The sequence below is a fragment of the Westerdykella ornata genome, assembly GCF_010094085.1.
Source record: "Westerdykella ornata strain CBS 379.55 unplaced genomic scaffold EI97scaffold_1, whole genome shotgun sequence".
NCBI classification, from domain to species: domain Eukaryota; kingdom Fungi; phylum Ascomycota; class Dothideomycetes; order Pleosporales; family Sporormiaceae; genus Westerdykella; species Westerdykella ornata.
Genome location: NW_022986851.1, coordinates 344,139 through 361,728, shown reverse-complemented (window position 1 = coordinate 361,728; position 17,590 = coordinate 344,139). Strand labels below are relative to the sequence as shown.

The 17,590-nt window shown below is 52.9% G+C and overlaps 6 protein-coding genes across 6 annotated transcripts, besides 1 other annotated feature; 2 read left to right on the top strand and 4 right to left on the bottom strand.

The window, feature by feature from the left end:
* Window positions 1-24: 24 nt before the first annotated feature.
* On the bottom strand, window positions 25-1,029 carry EI97DRAFT_428813 (proteasome component Pre4). Its single transcript, XM_033797298.1, has 3 exons — window positions 899-1,029; window positions 692-848; window positions 25-637 (listed from the first exon to the last, which is right to left on the bottom strand). The coding sequence occupies exons 1-3, from the start codon at window positions 926-928 to the stop codon at window positions 33-35; spliced, it is 792 nt and encodes a 263-aa protein (XP_033658244.1). The 5' UTR covers window positions 929-1,029; the 3' UTR covers window positions 25-32.
* Window positions 1,030-1,359: 330 nt separating this feature from the next.
* EI97DRAFT_428812 (uncharacterized protein) lies at window positions 1,360-2,586 on the top strand. Its single transcript, XM_033797297.1, has one exon. It carries the CDS (start codon window positions 1,839-1,841, stop codon window positions 2,241-2,243), a length of 405 nt encoding a protein of 134 aa, XP_033658243.1. The 5' UTR covers window positions 1,360-1,838; the 3' UTR covers window positions 2,244-2,586.
* A 1,227-nt stretch (window positions 2,587-3,813) lies between these two features.
* Window positions 3,814-4,134: a sequence feature (Protein overlapping with rRNA (EI97DRAFT_6195, KAF2280705.1) was converted to a misc_feature.).
* A 237-nt stretch (window positions 4,135-4,371) lies between these two features.
* Window positions 4,372-6,174, top strand: EI97DRAFT_453956 (uncharacterized protein; the record flags this gene model as incomplete). The annotated part of the gene is made up of 2 exons (XM_033800493.1): window positions 4,372-5,384; window positions 5,445-6,174. 2 exons carry the CDS (start codon window positions 4,372-4,374, stop codon window positions 6,172-6,174), a joined length of 1,743 nt encoding a protein of 580 aa, XP_033658242.1.
* Window positions 6,175-6,267: 93 nt separating this feature from the next.
* EI97DRAFT_453955 (HET-domain-containing protein) lies at window positions 6,268-8,745 on the bottom strand (the record flags this gene model as incomplete). The annotated part of the gene is made up of 2 exons (XM_033800492.1): window positions 6,268-8,120; window positions 8,193-8,745. The coding sequence occupies 2 exons, from the start codon at window positions 8,743-8,745 to the stop codon at window positions 6,268-6,270; spliced, it is 2,406 nt and encodes an 801-aa protein (XP_033658241.1).
* A 168-nt stretch (window positions 8,746-8,913) lies between these two features.
* EI97DRAFT_428809 (glycogen debranching enzyme) lies at window positions 8,914-14,245 on the bottom strand. Its single transcript, XM_033797296.1, has 2 exons — window positions 13,675-14,245; window positions 8,914-13,625 (listed from the first exon to the last, which is right to left on the bottom strand). The coding sequence occupies exons 1-2, from the start codon at window positions 13,905-13,907 to the stop codon at window positions 9,197-9,199; spliced, it is 4,662 nt and encodes a 1,553-aa protein (XP_033658240.1). The 5' UTR covers window positions 13,908-14,245; the 3' UTR covers window positions 8,914-9,196.
* Window positions 14,246-14,467: 222 nt separating this feature from the next.
* EI97DRAFT_388732 (uncharacterized protein) lies at window positions 14,468-17,120 on the bottom strand. The gene is made up of 3 exons (XM_033796189.1): window positions 15,961-17,120; window positions 15,813-15,907; window positions 14,468-15,758 (listed from the first exon to the last, which is right to left on the bottom strand). Exons 1-3 carry the CDS (start codon window positions 17,088-17,090, stop codon window positions 14,845-14,847), a joined length of 2,139 nt encoding a protein of 712 aa, XP_033658239.1. The 5' UTR covers window positions 17,091-17,120; the 3' UTR covers window positions 14,468-14,844.
* Window positions 17,121-17,590: the final 470 nt, after the last annotated feature.

Sequence of the window (17,590 nt, the reverse complement as noted above, 5' to 3'; positions counted from 1 at the left end):
TTGAATCCATCCGAGTGCCATCTCAATCCACCTCAATTCACTTGCGTGCCATAACCCCTGATCTGCTCAGCAAATGCCCAACTCTGGTTCTCCAGCTTCTCGTCTTCCTTCAGGTCAACCCCTTCACTCTTGATCACCGCAATGGAATACCTATCCATACTCCTGGCATCCCTGTAGAAGAGCACCTTCATGCACTCCTTAACCAACTTGACAGCCTCCTCTTCGCTCACATTCGCCACAGATGCCTCATCGGGGATCGTCTTCCTCAATATAGGTTGTGCAAGATGCGCTCCAAACCCTGTCGCAAGAGTTGGCGATGAGAACGTTGTTCCCAGAAGATCTGCGCTCGCCAGGAAAGGCTTCGACTCGCCATCCAATCCCGCGATTAGGAGGTGATTCCACAGGGGATCGAAGTCGGACCGGCGCTTGTACATGACTTTGGAGAGATAGGTGTGGAGATTCTTTGCGTTGAGGGGGTTCTCGGGGTTAGAGTAGTTCTCGCGGATGTCAAGAGAGTTGAGGATGCGGTTGAGGTATTGCATGTCGGAGACGTCGCCGCCGAAACCTACGACGACCTGGTCGTTGAACTTCCGGAGACGCTTGACATCAGTGAAGCGGGCCAGAGAGCCATATGACGCTGGGAGCCTTTAGTGAGTTTGCCAGGGGTCCATCGTTGTCCAACAGAGCCTACCCAAATTGTCGGCTGCGATGACCACGCCATCCTTGAACTTCGCGGCAACTACCGACGTCCCTGTAACGATAGGCCTCTGAGTGTGCTGGTTAGGTCCACCGGGACCATGAGTCTGAAAGTGCGAATGGTCGTATGCGCCGTAGATATCGTCTCTTGGCTACAATGCGGTCAGTTCATTGCCATGAAGTGGTGAATCGGTGGGCTTACACGGCCCCAAGCTTGCGGGAAGTGATTCATGGCGCTTATGTAGGAAGTTTGCAGAGGAAATGAGAACGAATGGGGTGTGGAATTGGTGAGGTCAGTGCAGATGGTATAAGTATATGTATGTTGGATGGGGGTGGGTCAGGCAGCGGGAACGCGTTGGAAGCTGCGGACAAGCCGCTCATGCCAAGAGATTTGTTGGCCCAAGCTCCAGCCTGTCGACGAAGCGCAAGCACGGATCAGACTGGGGAGAGAGAGAGATAGAATTCTGAAATAGTGAATTGGTTTCAAACTTGGGAATATCCGATCCTCATCATAGCACACGGCCAGATTTTTGCTGTTACGCAACATGAATCTCGGAATTGGCTACGAAAGCAGCGATGAAGAGGAACAAATATCAGCCGGACCTCTTGATGTAAGACGTCCTTGAGGAAAAGGTTGGGATGTGATAGCTACTAATGGCAAAGCGTCCTAGAAAGCTCCACATCCTGCTCCGGCAACAGCAACTACGAAAACTATTGCGACTGCGAGCGGATCGAAATCGCCAGTACCATCCTCAGTCGTAGAAGCACCAGAGCCACAAGCAGAGTCCGAAAAGCTGCCAGGAACACCTTCCACGCCAGTAGTCGGAACAGAAGGGTTTTCGAAAATCCCCATCAGCGGTCCAGAGTTGGAACCAACCGCATCCCGTCCTCTCACTACGTCAAACTCCCCTCTTGACGATCCCCAGGCCTCGCCGTGTACCGCAACTCGCACGATAATACATAATCTCACGCTTCCGACCATTCCAAACTTCAACATTCCGGACTCTCCTCCCGGATCGCCCCCTCAACAATCAACGAACAAGTTCGCTCAGTTCCTGGACCTGAAGAAGAAGGGACAACACTTCAACCGGAGATTGGAAAGCTCAAGCGTGCTCCGAGATCCCGGGCATCTACCTCGTCTGATGGATTTTGCTGGTATTAGCGAAGAGGAGCAGTACCTGTCGACGCTCCCAGCCGACACGGCGGTGCCTGCCACATTCCCCAGTTGGGCGTATGCGGAAGAACTGCGAGAATCGCAGAAAAAGATTTTGAAAGCGAGGGAGGAGGCAAATGCTAGGAATCCGCGGGACTCTATAACTTTTGTGCCTGCTGCGAAGTCGGGCTCTGCTGCTTCTAGCAAGTCCGCGACCCCGTCGGGCAAAGAGGTGGGTAGGGAGAGTGGTGCGGAAAGAATCATGGCCGGACTGACGGCCCAAGGGCAGAAGCGGAAAGAGTTGGAAAGGCGAGGAGGGCGAGAAGAGAGTTTGTCTAGTCAACGCAATCGGTCGAGGTCACCGAAACGCAGACGTGAGGGGTATAGAAGGTAATCGGAAGCTCTCCGGTTGCATTTAGTTATACTTATATCCGTGAGAACTCCGGGGGCCGTCGCCACCTCACGCTTTAGAGAACGTGGAGCCAGAAATCTCGGATAGTGCCATTTTGAGCGGTGCTTGGGCGGTTTGCTCCTGGTTACATGAGGCCACATCAGTCAGAAGGCTCGGCTATGTGGTTAACCGCCTTCTGGTTATAATCTAAAGCCACGCCCGGAGTGCGAGCATGTCGAGGTGCATGTCATGCGGTGAAGAATGGGGCAGCGCATGCGGAGGATACGGTTTGTATACCCCTTAATATCTCAGATATATCTAAAAGATCGCCGTTGACGCCTCTCAATCGTACTGACAGACCTTCATTCGGTCTTTACTGCTTTTGCCGTTCTAGTGATTTCGCACAACCCTCCCAATTGTTCGTCGGCTATTTTAAATCAGGGAAGACTACAGGGAGCCAAATCCAGGGGCGTAACAAAGATGGATCTAGTACAAAAAGCTTGAAAGATAGCGACTTATGTCAGAATACCATGATTATTCGGGCAGGGTCGGTGGGAATCCATTCAGCTAAGGAGTACCCTTCAGATACTTCACTGTATGCTGTGCTACTACGATGCTCAACAGCTCATATGTGGCGCCCGTCCTGGTTGCTCCCACTACGAAAGCGGAGGCTTCGATATTGATATTGATTGTTCGCGGATGATCCGACTGCTTCCCACGGCTGTGTCTACATGTTACCTTCTGTGCATGTACAACTTTGAGCGTTGGCGATGTTGTCACCAAACCGCCGTCAGTATCTTGGACATCTAGTGTTCGATTGCCTCTATACATACCTGGTCTCCTAATTCTTGCCCTCAACCAGTGTTGACTGACAGTCCAGTCTATACCTGAGGTCATCAGAGACACATAAAACAATGATAAATTCGATTGGTGTCTAAGCGGATGTCATGGTCTGGCTAAAAAGAAGTCGCAAGCCCTTGGAAGTTGAGTCGACTGAATCGGCAGAGCCTGCACACAGTGCATCATTCAACCAAACTTGGCAAGAGTTCATGAAGACAAGCACCATCTGTGCCATACTGATGGAGGGCTTGGAGACGGGAATATTCAGAACCTTCGAGATCCTCTTTTCTTCGTTGCAAGTTCTGCTCGAACATGAGTTTCTGGAGTCTTAGTCATGGCCGGACGGTATGAAGCCAACAGTGAGACCGAAGTCTACGGGTACGTTGTATAGGTGAGTCAAGTGGGTGGGATAGTGTGATCTTCCAGCTTAGAGACGGGTCTAGAGGTGATGGTGAGGTAAAGCGGCTGTCGAGGTTGTGTGTAGATAACCTCTTTCTAGTGCGGTAAGTGTATATATGTTTTTGCATTGTGCATATATATTTTTAGTATGTAGCTGATAAACTTTAGGTATATACACATTGGCGGAAAAATAAAACTTCGGAATCGAAACCGTGACGTTCGGAGACTAGTCCGAAGAAACCCATACGTAACGGTAGTTTCATCAAGTACTAGGTCTCATCCCATTATCTAGTGTGTTAACAGCTCATTTAAGCTATGTAATTTAGATAGTAGGTTAGCAATGTACCACTGACTTAGTATTCCGATGTGCTATCATATACCAGAAATATCTACCCGAGATGACCATCCTCGTCTCTACCTCAGAGCAAACGTGAGCCTTGAACCCAGGAGAGCCACATGATGTAATACGCCATGCATTTTGTGGTATATGGATGTATTTTATATGTACTTCCTTCACATACGACCATAGAACACGGAAAATTGGGCCTCTCGTCCGATCGACCATACACAAGCCGTGTAGCGCCCGTTGAGTAGTAGCGTGGGTGACCAGCTGCGAATAGCGTGGTGTTGTATGTTTTTTGGTAGATTTTTGCATTTTCTCGTTGTGGGGAAAGATGGATAAAGGCGTGGGTCTGGGGTTGCGAGAAAGGGAGACGATGGCCTATTCCTATACGAAGGTGTATATTTGGTCATCCCTGGCGTAGAATTCATCACAGTTATTTTTACAACACCAAGCCAATAGAGTAACACTGTATGCTGAGTGTCGAGGCTGATGAATCGTGCGCTTCACAATCAACCTCCAAATGTCCTTGTATGTGATGCAATACCGAAAATGGATGTATGGAACCCTTCGAGCGAACGTTTTGCGTTTAGCCGCCACGTAACGCGCACCTGGCGCCAGCTCTACCACGTCCATCACCTACAGTGGTACCGATGGGTATTGCGAGGCGCTGCAGGCCTCCACCTCACACCGAACTTTGGCAAACTCTATTGGCACTACAGCACTCATCATTCTCCGTCGGTTTTTCCCGACTTTTTGGCCTTCAGTCTCTCGGTTGCGGCAAGGGTCGTCTGGCATTTCCTGTTCAGAGACCCCGGGGGATTCCTGGGGTTCAAGCGGCCTGGAAGAGGGTATCGATGGGTTGTTGCGGGTATCCTTGGGCTGACGACGTTGCCAAATGGAGTGGTGCATGTGTGGGCGCTGAAGATGGCCCTCAGAAAGGATATGGTTCTGCTTTCGGGAGTTGTGACGGCTGTATTGGCAATCGTCTTTTTCGTTCCGCTCGCTGGACTGGCGTGGTGGATGGCTTGGAAGTACTTGCTGGCTGCGGATGAGAGTAATGAGGAGTTTGAGCCGGTAGTGAAGTGGAGCGTTATAGTTTCCGCTGGAGGGCAAGTGCAGGATTGGGAGCCTCCCGCTGTCGAACCCTATAGAGACGAGCCAGCAGACGGCACGGAGGTGAATGGCTATCTTGCCGAAGCGTACGGAAAACAGACACTGGCAGCAGAAGAGTTGCTCTTGGATGTGGACTCCGCTGGAGTTGCCGGACCTGTCGAGGTACAATCCTTGGGATTGGACGCAGTTCACGATGAAGAAGCTGAAGATCAGGGGCGGGAGCTGGACGATGCGCCGAATGCGACTTCAGCTACGGACGCTACACTTCCTTCCCGTTGTCCAACCCTAGCTCGTTTTGAGTATATGCCGCAACGGTACTCTGGCCCGCATTCCTGGTTTTCATACCCCATAATTCCGGTGGTGCTCTCTACCTACGGCACCATTCTTCTCATTGTGCTTCCCATCTTCATCCACGAAGACCGGGCATACGACCTCAGAGCTCCCTCTCCGTAAGTTACAAGACACCGCAGATACCATGAAAACTATCCAAACTGACAATTTCTGCCAAGTACGCTGAAAAGGAGTCTCGACATGCCACTCGGACTGTATCTCCTCTCCTTCTACGCCGCAAAGCACTGCATTCGCGCATCCCTCTTCGAAAGATTCAGCATCGCGCCTCCCGAGCCTTGGAAGCAAATGATCTCGATCTTACCCTCCTGGTTTGGCACAGGAGGCACCTTTAAGAATCAGGACACGGGGGAAATCACCGTCTACGATCCTCGACGTCGTGCTTTCCCATGGCAGGCATACCGCAATCCGGCCCTCATCCGCACCCGTGCGTATATCAAGAAATATAATGACTGTGCGGATGCTGCATGTACGTCGTACTGGGGCCACTCGGGCCGTCCGACAAAGTCCGACTTCCGGTTCCGTCCGACCATTTACCGGGTTGGATTCCTTCTTCTCGCGGGCTACTTCGCACTCAAGGGATTTTGGAACACGGTGTTCTACGACGTGCCCAACGAATTCGAGGAGAGGCTGAGGCATTGGAAGAGCATCACGCCGGCAGACATTGCGCGGATACGGAGGATTCTCGCGCTTTGGCAAGGTCTAGTATATACGGGTCTCTATTTCACCGTCATGGCTCTGTCCTACGCGGCGGCCTCGACGGGAAGCATGGTGACGCTTTTCTTCATGGCCGTGTGGAAGCATGTGCCAGAGGAGGCGAAGGAGGAAACGTATCGAGCGGCACGGGAGGCCCAAGAGCGGGAAATTGAAAGGAGGAGCAGGCAGGAGTGATTGTCGCAACTATGGCGTCGGCCGCTTGCTCTTGCTTGATTTCACCGGACCACCACCGAACGTGGGTAAATAGGATGCGTAGGAAGGGATGCATCATATGAGCTGGATATCACGCTCCCCGGCCTCCTCAAACTCAGCAATCAGTCCCTCGTCCGCAATCCTACCAATCCCAAGCCGTCGGAATCGATTCGAGACCCTCCTTTCCGCAGTCTGCTCAGGAGTGCCCAGTGGAGACACTACCTCCTCCAAGAATAAAACATCCAACACGGGCAACTGTCTCTTGACCCAAACTCCATGGCGCAAGTAGCGCGTCGAGACATGCAACGCATACACCGCGATGCCGAAATCATCGCACGCCGACGGATATCGTGGCTGAAGTCGCTCTAGCGATCCCCAACCCGCGATGATGTCTGGTTGGAAGGCAGAGCATATGGCACGCCAATTGCACGCTTCTGGGATGGGAGAGTAGCCGGTTGAGAGGGCGGCTTTCTTTAGATTCTCCTCAGTCTCGAGATATCCGCGGATGTGGACCGTGTGCAGCTTGCCGCGGATATGTAGGCATGAAAACATGTTGGCCGGGTCGAATGTGGGTCGCTCCGTCATTGCGTTGAATGGCCGAAGTTTGCAGCCGTCGAAGACGACATGGTCGGGAATTTCGTGCGCTTCTCGTTCGGTGAAGCATAGTCCCGTAACTGTGAACGCGCTCTTCGTGCCCTTGCTTCTTTCGGGCCAGCGAACCAGTGTTAGAAGAGAAGCCCAAGACCAGGATGGGGTTTTGTCTACTGTCTTTGTATCTTGCTCAGAGGCATGATGTTCTTTTTCCCAAAGCAACCCATGATAAATATCCCGAAGCCACAATCCAGCGACGTAAACCTCGTTCTGAGCCTCATTCTCCCGGCTGGCGAGACGCTCCGGATCCGCGAGAATCTGCGCAACCTCCTTTGCCAGACCGCCGACCGCCAGAATGCGGTCCAGCTCCGGTTTCGTGAGGTGTTGACCGGAATACACTTCCAAAGCGTGATACCAGAAGCTCAGGATATCGCTGTTGGAGAAGTGAAATGAGGCTTTCAGCTGCAAATGTGCCTGCAATTCCGCCCCGGCTCGACCGAACGCGATCTGCGCCTGATCATATGATCGGGGCAGCTCTTGCTGGCACTCGAAGAACAGCCCGTTGGGCGTGTACCAGAGTAGTCGTTTACTCAACAGCCATTCCTGCAGGATCCAACCCCGACGGAACAGGATGCTTGACCGTACTTGATCCATGTATTCGCCCACCAGGGGGACGCGCCGTATGTATGCGTAGAAGTCCCCCGCGACGGCGCCGGCCTTGTCTCGGTAAGGCAGGCGTACGAGCTTCGAGGCCCATGGCACGGAATCTCGCGGGTAGGGCTGGAGAAGTCCTCCGGTCATATCTTCGGCCGTTCCCGCCAGGGTGAAGACGGAGAATTGATAGTATTGGGCCATCTTGGGTGCTTCGCGTCGCCAGTCCGCGAGGTTGTCGCCTTGCTGGATGATGCAGATGGAGTCGATCCAGATGAATTTGATATTGAGTTTCTCCGCAATGGTCAGGGCGTCACGGAATAGCTGTGGCAGCTCTCCGAAGTCTCCACCGAGTAAGCGTTCTTCGTAATTTGATGTCGTCGTGATGCATTTGCCGGTAAACTCATTCCAGCGGTGGGTCAGCGTGATGTATGCGCCATTGAGCCCCTCCGTCTGGCGGAGATACAGTCGTTGTTGATTGTTTTCTCGTGTGATCTCAACCACCCGAGTAGGAAGTGGAGAGTGATAGGGATCAATCTGAACGGATCCGGATACTCTTTGATTGCATTTTGAGTGGGAAGAACATGCTTGAAGCCAATTTCGTGCCGTCTCATAATGTGAGGCTGAGGATGGATCGTTGCCTATATAACGACCCACGATATCGCCGTTCAACACTGCCGGACTTCCTTGAAACGAATCAATATCATTTTTCATATCCCGTAGGATTTCATTACTCTAGCAGAAGGCGAGGTACTTACCAGGATCTGCTGCAATACAAACCTCATGCTTTGACTGATTTCGCACACCGCTGAACCGATCTCCGAGCTCAACCAAGATGCGATTAACCGATAACCCCATCGACAAAGAGGTGCATAATTCTCTATCATCGTAATAACTCTCAGAAACAGTCATATGCACATAGAGATCCGGGTTCAACGTTGTCCTTCCGACGAAGAGGTTGTTGTAGAAGTACTCTGGCTTCTCAACCCCTTCCAACGCCTCTAGCAACAGCGCGCAAAACGAACAGCCTTGATTCGCAGCGGCTTGGACGTCTCTTAGCAGGTAGCCTTTCCGTCTATTGGCGCTGCGTGCAAAAGACTGTACATCAAAGTTCTGGCATCGAGTGCACAACGAGGAGGAGTCAGCCGGAGCCGGAGCCGCTGTCGCGTCGTGGCCGCGCGCCTGGATGGCGTCGCCTGCAAGTGGTTGCGTGTCATGCTCCCAGTCGTCTCGGAACGGCTCGATCTCTTCTGGATCGATGGTGGCTAGTGAAATCTGACTTGTTCTGCGTGCAACCTGTTGGATGTGCATGGCTTCGGGTGAGTGATTGACGTCGGGATCTGATCAGATCGAGACCTGGGAAGTTGCATCAGATCCATCTCCTATGCGAAATACGAGGTCTTCACGCTGGTTACCCCACCAAGTTCAGGCCATCTGACGCTCTAATAATGAATTGAAGGTAAGGGTTTGACAGAATACTCGAGGGGATTTAAAATGGGAAATTCCCGGCGCACATGATATAGTAAGAAGTATAGCTAATTATGCAAGGTGGCGAGGGCTATCCAGGACTGCGAAACGAGACCATCTCAATAAATCTTAAATGAAATAGCTTTACGTATACCATTATCATCTAGCCCTAGCCCCATCCCTTTCCAACATCCCTCAGCAGAAATATAAGATATGTACCAACCCCTTCATCTCAATAAATCTCTTTGGAAATAACTCCAGCTCAAAACTTCCGATACGTTCCCGATAAAGGCCTCTAATCCTGTCCTTTCCGCAAGCTCTCTTCATACTCCCTAGCATCCTGAAACAGATCAATAATGCAACTCGCACTCCAGGCCTGGGTGGGACACGAGTCCGCACAAAATGCCCCGTCCTTCTGCGTCAGCTCCGTCAGGCCCGCCCAAGGACTCTCCTTGATCGCCTTCATGCACCCGGCCAACCTCCTTGTAACATGCTGATAGCTTTCGACTCTTTCTTCAGCCGACTTCCTGCGCTTGAGGTCGAATTTCAACAAGGCGCGGAGGAAGAAACCCGTTGGCCAGAGCCACTCGGGTCCTTGATGGTAATTTCTGCCCTTGGCTGTATGGAAGTCATCCGAGTCTTCGCTGTTGATGTAATAAGGGCGGTAATTAAGGTCTGAAGGATCCAAGGTCTTCATGCCCTGCGGGCCGAGGAGAACGCGGTCTGCTATTTGGAGAGCCCCGAGGGCATGATCGACATCGAAGAGGTCTGGAGCGACGGTCATGGCGACGGGGAAGTTCGGGCGGAGTTGGTAGTCTTCATATTCTTTGCCGGAGCGGTAGACGTCTTTGTAGATGCCGCGACGGTGGATGACGGCGGTGTTCACGTCGTACTTGCTGTCTTCTGATGGTTGTGAGGGTACGTAGTAGACGCGTTCGAAGTTGGCTTTGATCTTGGACGCCCAGTCTGCGAATGTGATCTTTTTGCCGCCGTCAAGGGTGACACCATCGTATTTGTACGCTCCTTCGCTGTGCAGTTGGGCTACCCACTTCAAGGTGCTGTAGAGCATTCCAGTGATCTCAACCGGTGCACCATCCCTAGGCGTTCCAGGAACCCCTTTGTTACCCGCCTTCTCGCTTTCACCCATCTTGTCCATCCAGGTACCGCAGTTCCATTGGTTGCCTCCGAAAATGATGCCAGTATCCCAGTCAGTCCAGATCTTGATGTCAAAGCCCTCCGATTTCATCTGACTATCAAGACTGGGACCGGCATTATGCTCACGGAATTCAAGCCCCGAGGCATGCCGCTGGAGGGCTTCCTGAATGACGTCTTCGATGGTGGAGTATGTTGAGTAGGCACGCTCGTCGTCGTGGGGAAACCAAGTGTCGTCGTATGGCAGGAAACGGCGAGCAGTCTTCTCCTGTAGAAGTTGTAAGCCATCCGGCACTATCCTCGTGTAGTCTTGGATGTTTTGTAGGAACCACCAGATAGAGTCTCTTGAGTTGTAGCGGGGAAGCTTTCCGCTGCTCAAAAGATTGGGTATCATGCCATGTTTGAGGACACTGCCGAAGGCCAGTATATGCTCCTTGGCATCAGCATACCGTCCAGTGCCCATGTACAGACCCCTAGCGGAGATACAAATGTCGCGGCCCCAACATCGTGCCCAATCAGAGGCAAAGTGGGGAAGACCAGCAGCCATACTCGGAACGCTCTTGTTTGCCCAGAGGGAAGCATTGTTCATATAACCTGTGACCTGAGTGCTGACAAGAGCCAGGCTACGAAGGAATGCCTGACCGTTGCGCACATTGTCGGCAAGCAGGTCCATATTACGGTCCACGGCCGCATTGTACGCCGTTTGAATGACCATGGCAAAGTACCGTGGCAAGAGAAAGCTGGGCACTTTGCGAATGACGTCGAATCGCTGCTTCAGCCAAGCCGCAACACCCTTGATACCGGCATGGCGTTCCTTCACCGACGCTCTTTGTAAACGACCCACACAGTAATCAAGCGCCCACTGTCCTTTTCTGAGATGGTCACACAGTGGATGTCCAAGGTTGTTCTCGTTCACTATGTCGCGCAGCACGCTCCACCAGCCCTGAAGTCCCGCATATACGAGGGGCCCATGTCCAGGAATGTCGTATACGCCGTCCTTATGGTCGAAGAAGTCCCGCTCCTCCGCTTCGCATCTGTATAGAATGATATTAAGATCAGCCAAAGTGGTTTCTTTGAATGCAGCTCGAGCATCAGAAGTAGCAAACTTGTCCAGGCCCTCCCCATGCTCAGCACTTGGTACCGAGGTTTCAAACAGCGCGATGCTTCCAGGCGGGAAGTGGTCAGGAATATTGATCGTAGTGCAATCCTCTGATATGTCTATAGTTATACCTTGCAATCCCCTAGTAGAAGCAGGTAAACCACGAAGCAATTCATTGTCGCCGATGATGGCAGCCCGTGTCTCAGGGCTGTCGTCGACCTCTAAACTCCAGCTGCCAATGGGCTTAACTTGCGTTCCTGGAATGCGAGGCGATGAGAAAACTCCCTTCCCATTGCTGTATCCTGGAAAGGCCGTATGTGCGATCAAATAATAACCTTTCCTGGTGCGGGGATTGACTCGATGTACCGTGATGTACTCATTCTCGTGGTGAATATATGTCTCGGTATACTCTTGCTTGCCCATCTCGACGTGGATCCGATTCAGGACCTTCTTGATCCCTCCAATGCCACCTTCGCCAGCTCCGGGCTTTATGGCACTGCCAGTGGAGTTGATGGAAGAGTACAACCGCTTCTCATGGACGAGCTCAATAAGTTCAGGGTAGACCTCGTCGTAGCCCATGACACTGCCGGTCGCGCAGGCACACATGGCCACCAAAGCAGCCGTCGGTAAAGTGTCCCGCGCGTCACGCTTCTGCGCCGGCGTCTCGTTGTCATGTGTGCAATCCATGAAGAGGGCATGGACAGGACTTCGCTTGATTTTGCGAATAACTTCACGCCTCGCCGTGTTTTCGCCATCGGTTAAGTCTGCGTTCAGCACCTCGTCTGTATCGAAACTCCCAATTGGCACGCCACCGTGACGGTGTACCAGCCTGCTTAGTTCCTGCGTGTTCCAAGCCTGCATTGCCTCCCTGATGAGTGCGCTGATACCCAACCTCTCGACAAACTTGAAGTCCATCTCTTCGGAGCCAGTAAACAGTTCGGCGACCACAAAGATGTTCGGATTGACCGTTCTAGCCTGATCAAGCATGTACTCGGCAAGGTGTATCGGCGTCGAGTGACAATTGTCTATTCGGAAGCCGTGGAAGTATTTGGCCATCAACCGCGTGTACTTGGCCATGTGATCCCACAAGAAAGGGTTATCCTGAGGCCCATCCCCATAGCGGAGCTTTACGCAGTCACCCCAGACAATGACCTCTCTTCTAAGATAGGCGCGGGAACTCGACCCGGCGTTATCTCGCATGGCGTCTGCCGCCCATACCCATCCATTGTTGACAAGCGCAAGGGCGTCTCGGTTATGCATTTTGGTTGTTTCGTTGAGGGGGAGGCGTGTGAAGTACGTCTCGATTAGGGGGCTGGCGTCGGTGATCTCCCCTAGCTTAGGGCCATGGGCATCCAAACGAACGTACTTGATGCGGTTGAAAAGCTGCTCCAATATCTCCTGCGCATCGTCATCGTACTCGCCATAGTATACCAAATTGACCTCTTCAAGTATGCGAAGGATTGCGCCATATGCTGCACCCTCATCAGGAGTACTATTCGTGCTATTGTCGTATCGTCCAAAAAGAGCACACAGAAGACCAGCTCCAACAGCAGGATCCATGTGTCGACGGAATCGTTCGCCCATCCGGTCACCGCCCCGAAGGGCGTGATCCACCAACCAGTCCGCCTTCTGTTTCAGGGACCAATCTTTGACGGCCCCGATAGCCCCTGGGCCCGTCTCGCTGAAGCCGCCTTCCGGAAAGGTGGCCAGACCTTCTGTCCACGCTTTCACAATGGCCTTCGAGTCTCTTTCTACATCGAGCACATAGTACTCCCACAGTTTTGTGCCTGAAAGCACGCGTGATTTGACACCTTCCATGACCTTGAGTAGATCCTCCAGGGTATTGAGCTTCGTGGGCAGACCAAGTGCTTTCAGGTCTTTGCTATATTGGAGAAGCGCCGTGTCCAACTCGAGAGCAGGTCTCAGCCATGGGGCAGTAACCACATTGTATCCTGCCTCTGGGTGCTCTTCGAGCCACTTGCTGTTGTTTGCTGTATGGTTCCATACAACGTCCGTCATAGAAAGCAGGCTGAATTCGTGTTCCATTCTCTTTACCATTGACGCAACATCTTCCTCCCCATTAGGAAATGCACCTTGATCGAAATGGTGTTGATCGTATATGCTGTAGGGAGAGTTGGATTCGCCGCGTACCATGAGTGGTGTGAAATGGACCATGTTGTAGCCCCTCTCGCTGATACCACGTAGATGGTTGTCCCAGTCGGTTGGAAACTTCCCCATGAACTTGGAGAGGATTGACAAGAGTGCTATCGAGGACACAGGTATCTGCTCCCCTTGCAGAGTAAGTCTTGGACACACGTCGATGTAGTACGTTGGGGTGCGTGTGGGCGAGGGAGGGGACACATTTGTGCAGGACCATTGAGGGAGCGGGGAATATGTCGTGTAGAAGGAGTAGGCGTTGGCTTCATGTATGGCAATGTCTATCTGAATGTGCCCATTGAAGTCAGGTTTCAGTCTGGGGTGCTGTCAGTACCCCCGAGGGCAAGAATACGGATGGTACTGACTTGAACTCTCTGTAGTGGTCCCGCTGAAACCTGTCGCCCTTGGCGGGAATATTCACCCAAAGGCTGCCGTAACGACATATTGAACTGGTGCCCTCGATCTGGAAGCGGACAACATAGGCCGGATCCGATGGAGGAGGTAGGTAGATGTATGTTCCTGGAACATCTGGCGCACCGGCGTCCGTCAGGGGCAGCAGGTAGACGGCCTGTGAAGAGGAGCTAGACGACGAAGGCATGGTGCCGTGAGTCTATGTGCAAGTGAGGACTCAATCGAGCTCAATCGAGGCAAATAGTGTGAAGTGGTGACAATTGAAGCAGACCAGCGAAAGGGGGAGAGAGGAACGGCGCCGCGAGAAGAAAATTGGCCGAGGGGCCCAAACGACTGCACACAGGACGTCAACAGCGAGCAGGAGACAAGATGGGCCGCTGCAATGGCCTTTCTCAGGGGAAGAAAGGGTGGGGTAGGGAGGGAGAGGGAGGGAGAGAGGGAAGAGGCCAGCAGTTGGGCGAGAAAATGAGGGATGAGAGACGAGCAGGGCTTGCTCGCGATGGATCTGATAGATCTAACAATACGTCATGGTGCCTTGCGAGGGGCCGGGCGGCGGGCGGGCTGGGCACTTGGGCACTGGCGGCAACCCCTGTCAATCACTGCTTAACCCCGAGGGGTCTAGCGTAGCATCGCATTGTGTAGTTCACTTCACCGCCGAGTGCACAGCTTGAGTCTACAAAGTACGTCTACAGCACAGTCGGTGCCCATCTCCTGCAACATCACCGGCAACTTCATCGTCACACATGAGCCATACATTTATTCACCAAAGTCCTTTCGGGTTCTATGCATGCCACAGCGCACAATGTCCTCTGCCTCAATGGAAAAAAGACTATCTGTGCTTGCTATCGTACAAAAACCGATACCCGCATTGCTCCAGCTATGGCTGACAAGTGTAAGCAGAAACTCTACCGCTGGATCAACCTTCCTTGACACAACCCCTCAAGCAAGAGAACCGCCACCAGAAACGTAGCAGACGAACGGACGGGTATCGCGACTCCCTGAACAGAAAAGTGAACCAAGCATGCAAATCAGAAAATGAAAATCCAAAGGTTCAACGTTTATCGCCCTCTCTGCATTTGCTGAACCACTGCAAAGCAGGTGGTAGTGCAAACGACGAGGGTCAATCAAAACTTCAAAGAGAATGGAGAGGTGGGCGGGTTGCTCAAGTCCAGGCGAAATTGTGTCTCGGATGGCCCTCGAGCATGCTGAGCCTGCGTCGGTGTTGCGCCGCTGTCGTCCTCCTCTGCCAACGACTCTGTGTGCACCGATGCGGGTCCACGATGCGGTGTCGCCTGGACATGGAATGGCTCGCGGCCGTCCGCCGAAGAAAGCGCCCGATCGGCAGATCTATCTGGCTCCGTTGCAGCTCCGCTTCGAGACATGGCTGACATGTCCGACGCATACATGGATGCGTTTGTGGCCGCGGCGCGACCAGACGAGGCAGCGGCTGCATCAGCCGACGTGCCTCGCCTTGAGTGTTTGATGCGATCTGCCGAGTCGCTTCGCCATGAGGTAGCCTTTGATCCCTCACCGACATGCCCTGCCGACGCTTGCGAGCCTTTGGGCTTTCCAGGGGCTTGTGGAGCCTGGCCGTTGGCGATCGCGGCTTGGGCTTCCTGAGCTTCCAAATACTTCAACTCCTCGGCCAAATACTCCTTTTCCGTCCAGCAACCCTGCCAGCAGTTTCTCCAGTCCAAGATCAGAAACTGGAAGCAGAAGGCGTCAATCTTGATGGCGGGCTGGAAGCATATGCACAGATTGTTATAGTTCATCTTGTTGAGCTCTGAGCACGAGTGAAGAAGACTGATATGGCACGTGATGGCAAAGAGGAGGTAATAGTTGAAAGGCGGTAGCTTCGAGAGCTCGTCCTTCAGCATCTGGGGGGCACTCTTGGCCCCCTGGCACTCCTGCTGGATCTTTGCTTGGATGGCTTTCGGGAATATCTCGTCCGGAAGCTGGCGCAGCCAATTCTTGAACAGCGAGCCGATGACGTTGGGATCATTAAGATTCTCATCTGCAATCAGGTCGACATCGCGGTCTATGCCCAAATTAGCGGCATGATAAAAAGAGATCTGAGTACGAACAGACATACCTTGGTCGAACTTCTGCTCGTAATACTTGATGGTATGGGCGGCTCCCGGAACGCGATAGAGACCCTCCTCCTCGGTCCCCTTCATGTTCAAGTAGCTGCACACGGCTTCGTCAGTATACGCCCCTCGAGCCACGTAGTCGATACATACTCAATACATCGCCATGGAAGCGCGGGCATCCAGAATTCAGTCTTGTCCTTGGAATTCTCCAGTCGACTTGATATCCTGGTCAGGCGGGTTTGTTCAACCAAGCCGAGATGAATGATCTTAAACTGGTACGGCTCTTTCGGGATTTGAAGGTCTCTGTCATGGGTACTGGAGCTGCGACCCAACTTTCCAAACATGCCTTTACGCGCCGAGTCCATCTTTTCTCCCATTTTGCGGGCGCCGGACCCAAGACTAGACATGAGCGTAGCCCCTCTGCTCTCGTTATAAGACCCAGAGGCAAGCGAGCTCTGCTCTGCTTTCTCTTTCCGCGAAGATGCATCGTCGTCACGATGCGTGTGATGAGAGCCGTCGTGTCGATCAGCAGAGTGGGTCCGTAACTTCCCAAAGGATATGTTCTGCCGCCATGACTGTCCCTTCTCCAAGGGCGCAGTTCTTAAAGGTGCTCCCTCGCCGTATCCGGACCATGTAGCTGACGGGTCAGGGGAGATCTTGGGAGGATTCGCTTTGAGCTTTGCCTTGCTCTTGGAATCATCTTCTATTTTGATGGAGTTCGATCTCGGAAGTCCGCCCTGTTTCTTGAGCTTTTGACCACGTTTGGAGCCAGACTCCACGCTGCTGAAATCTCTCGTCTCGGTGGACTTTCCGGAGCCGCTATTGGTCGGTCGATCAACCTCCGCGATTTCGGATCGATTGTCTGCCCTAGTCAGTGCGATACCCCAAGCCAAGCCACGTGTCTCGGTACCTTCAGAATTGGGCGTCTGGACAGGCCGGCCCAGGTCCGGTGTGGAACCACTACGACTCCCATTCGTATACGGTGTATGTGCCTTCTCTTGGTCGCGAACCGGTCTTATGGAATTCTCAGGAGAGGCTATCCGTGTCGACGATTTTGTTGCACCAAAGTTACCGAATATGCCTTTGGATTCCTTGCGTACTCTGGGGGATGCTGGTGACTGCGGCACGTTGTTGTTGTACGGTGACATGGGCGACCCTATTTCCGCATCACGATAATCCAACCGGGGAGAACCGGGGCTTCGAGGACTTATAGGAGCTGCGTCGGTTTCTTTCCCTCCTTTCGGCCGCATGGCCAAGGACAGAGATGAAGATTTGGGCATCCTTCTCAGAGGCTTAAGGGGCGTATGCCACAACTATGACGATTCAGTACCCGCTGCACCATGAAGCACGTTGCTTCCTTTCACGCCTGCTCCTGCGGCCTTGACGATGGGCTAAATACCTCTGCTGATGTATGGAGAAGAAGCGCTTCGATGCGGGGGTGAGTGAACGTGTGCGTCGGACGCGACCCGGTTTTGAGTCGTTGATGGGAGGCTCGAGTCAGATGGGCGTTTAGCGGTCGGCGAACATGCGTCTCAGGAACTTCTGCAAGGCTAGAAGGCGTGCCTCTTCGAGAGGGTCGACTGGGACTGTCCATGATGGTCAGCAAGCCAGAGCTAAACACACAGCAGGCTGCCGAAATGCGGGCTTTAAGAACAGGGATTGGTAGTACGAACCGTGAGAGCCCCTGCCCGACGAATGTCCCTTGCCAGGTACCTCTGCAGTATCGCCAAATGTAGTGGCGAGGAGCCTCAGCAGTTCACAGTGCGGGCAAAGAAGCCAG

Coding starts and splice junctions, on each gene's coding strand:
- EI97DRAFT_428813 (XM_033797298.1), bottom strand. CDS start 928: ATGAATCACTTCCCGCAAGCTTGGGGCCGT. Junction 849..898: donor TCCCGCAAGCTTGGGGCCGT/GTAAGCCCACCG, acceptor ACCGCATTGTAG/CCAAGAGACGATATCTACGG. Junction 638..691: donor CATCGCAGCCGACAATTTGG/GTAGGCTCTGTT, acceptor AAAGGCTCCCAG/CGTCATATGGCTCTCTGGCC.
- EI97DRAFT_428812 (XM_033797297.1), top strand. CDS start 1,839: ATGGATTTTGCTGGTATTAGCGAAGAGGAGCAGTACCTGTCGACGCTC.
- EI97DRAFT_428809 (XM_033797296.1), bottom strand. CDS start 13,907: ATGCCTTCGTCGTCTAGCTCCTCTTCACAGGCCGTCTACCTGCTGCCC. Junction 13,626..13,674: donor GACCACTACAGAGAGTTCAA/GTCAGTACCATC, acceptor ACAGCACCCCAG/ACTGAAACCTGACTTCAATG.
- EI97DRAFT_388732 (XM_033796189.1), bottom strand. CDS start 17,090: ATGCCCAAATCTTCATCTCTGTCCTTGGCCATGCGGCCGAAAGGAGGG. Junction 15,908..15,960: donor CTTCCATGGCGATGTATTGA/GTATGTATCGAC, acceptor AGCCGTGTGCAG/CTACTTGAACATGAAGGGGA. Junction 15,759..15,812: donor CGAGCAGAAGTTCGACCAAG/GTATGTCTGTTC, acceptor ATTTGGGCATAG/ACCGCGATGTCGACCTGATT.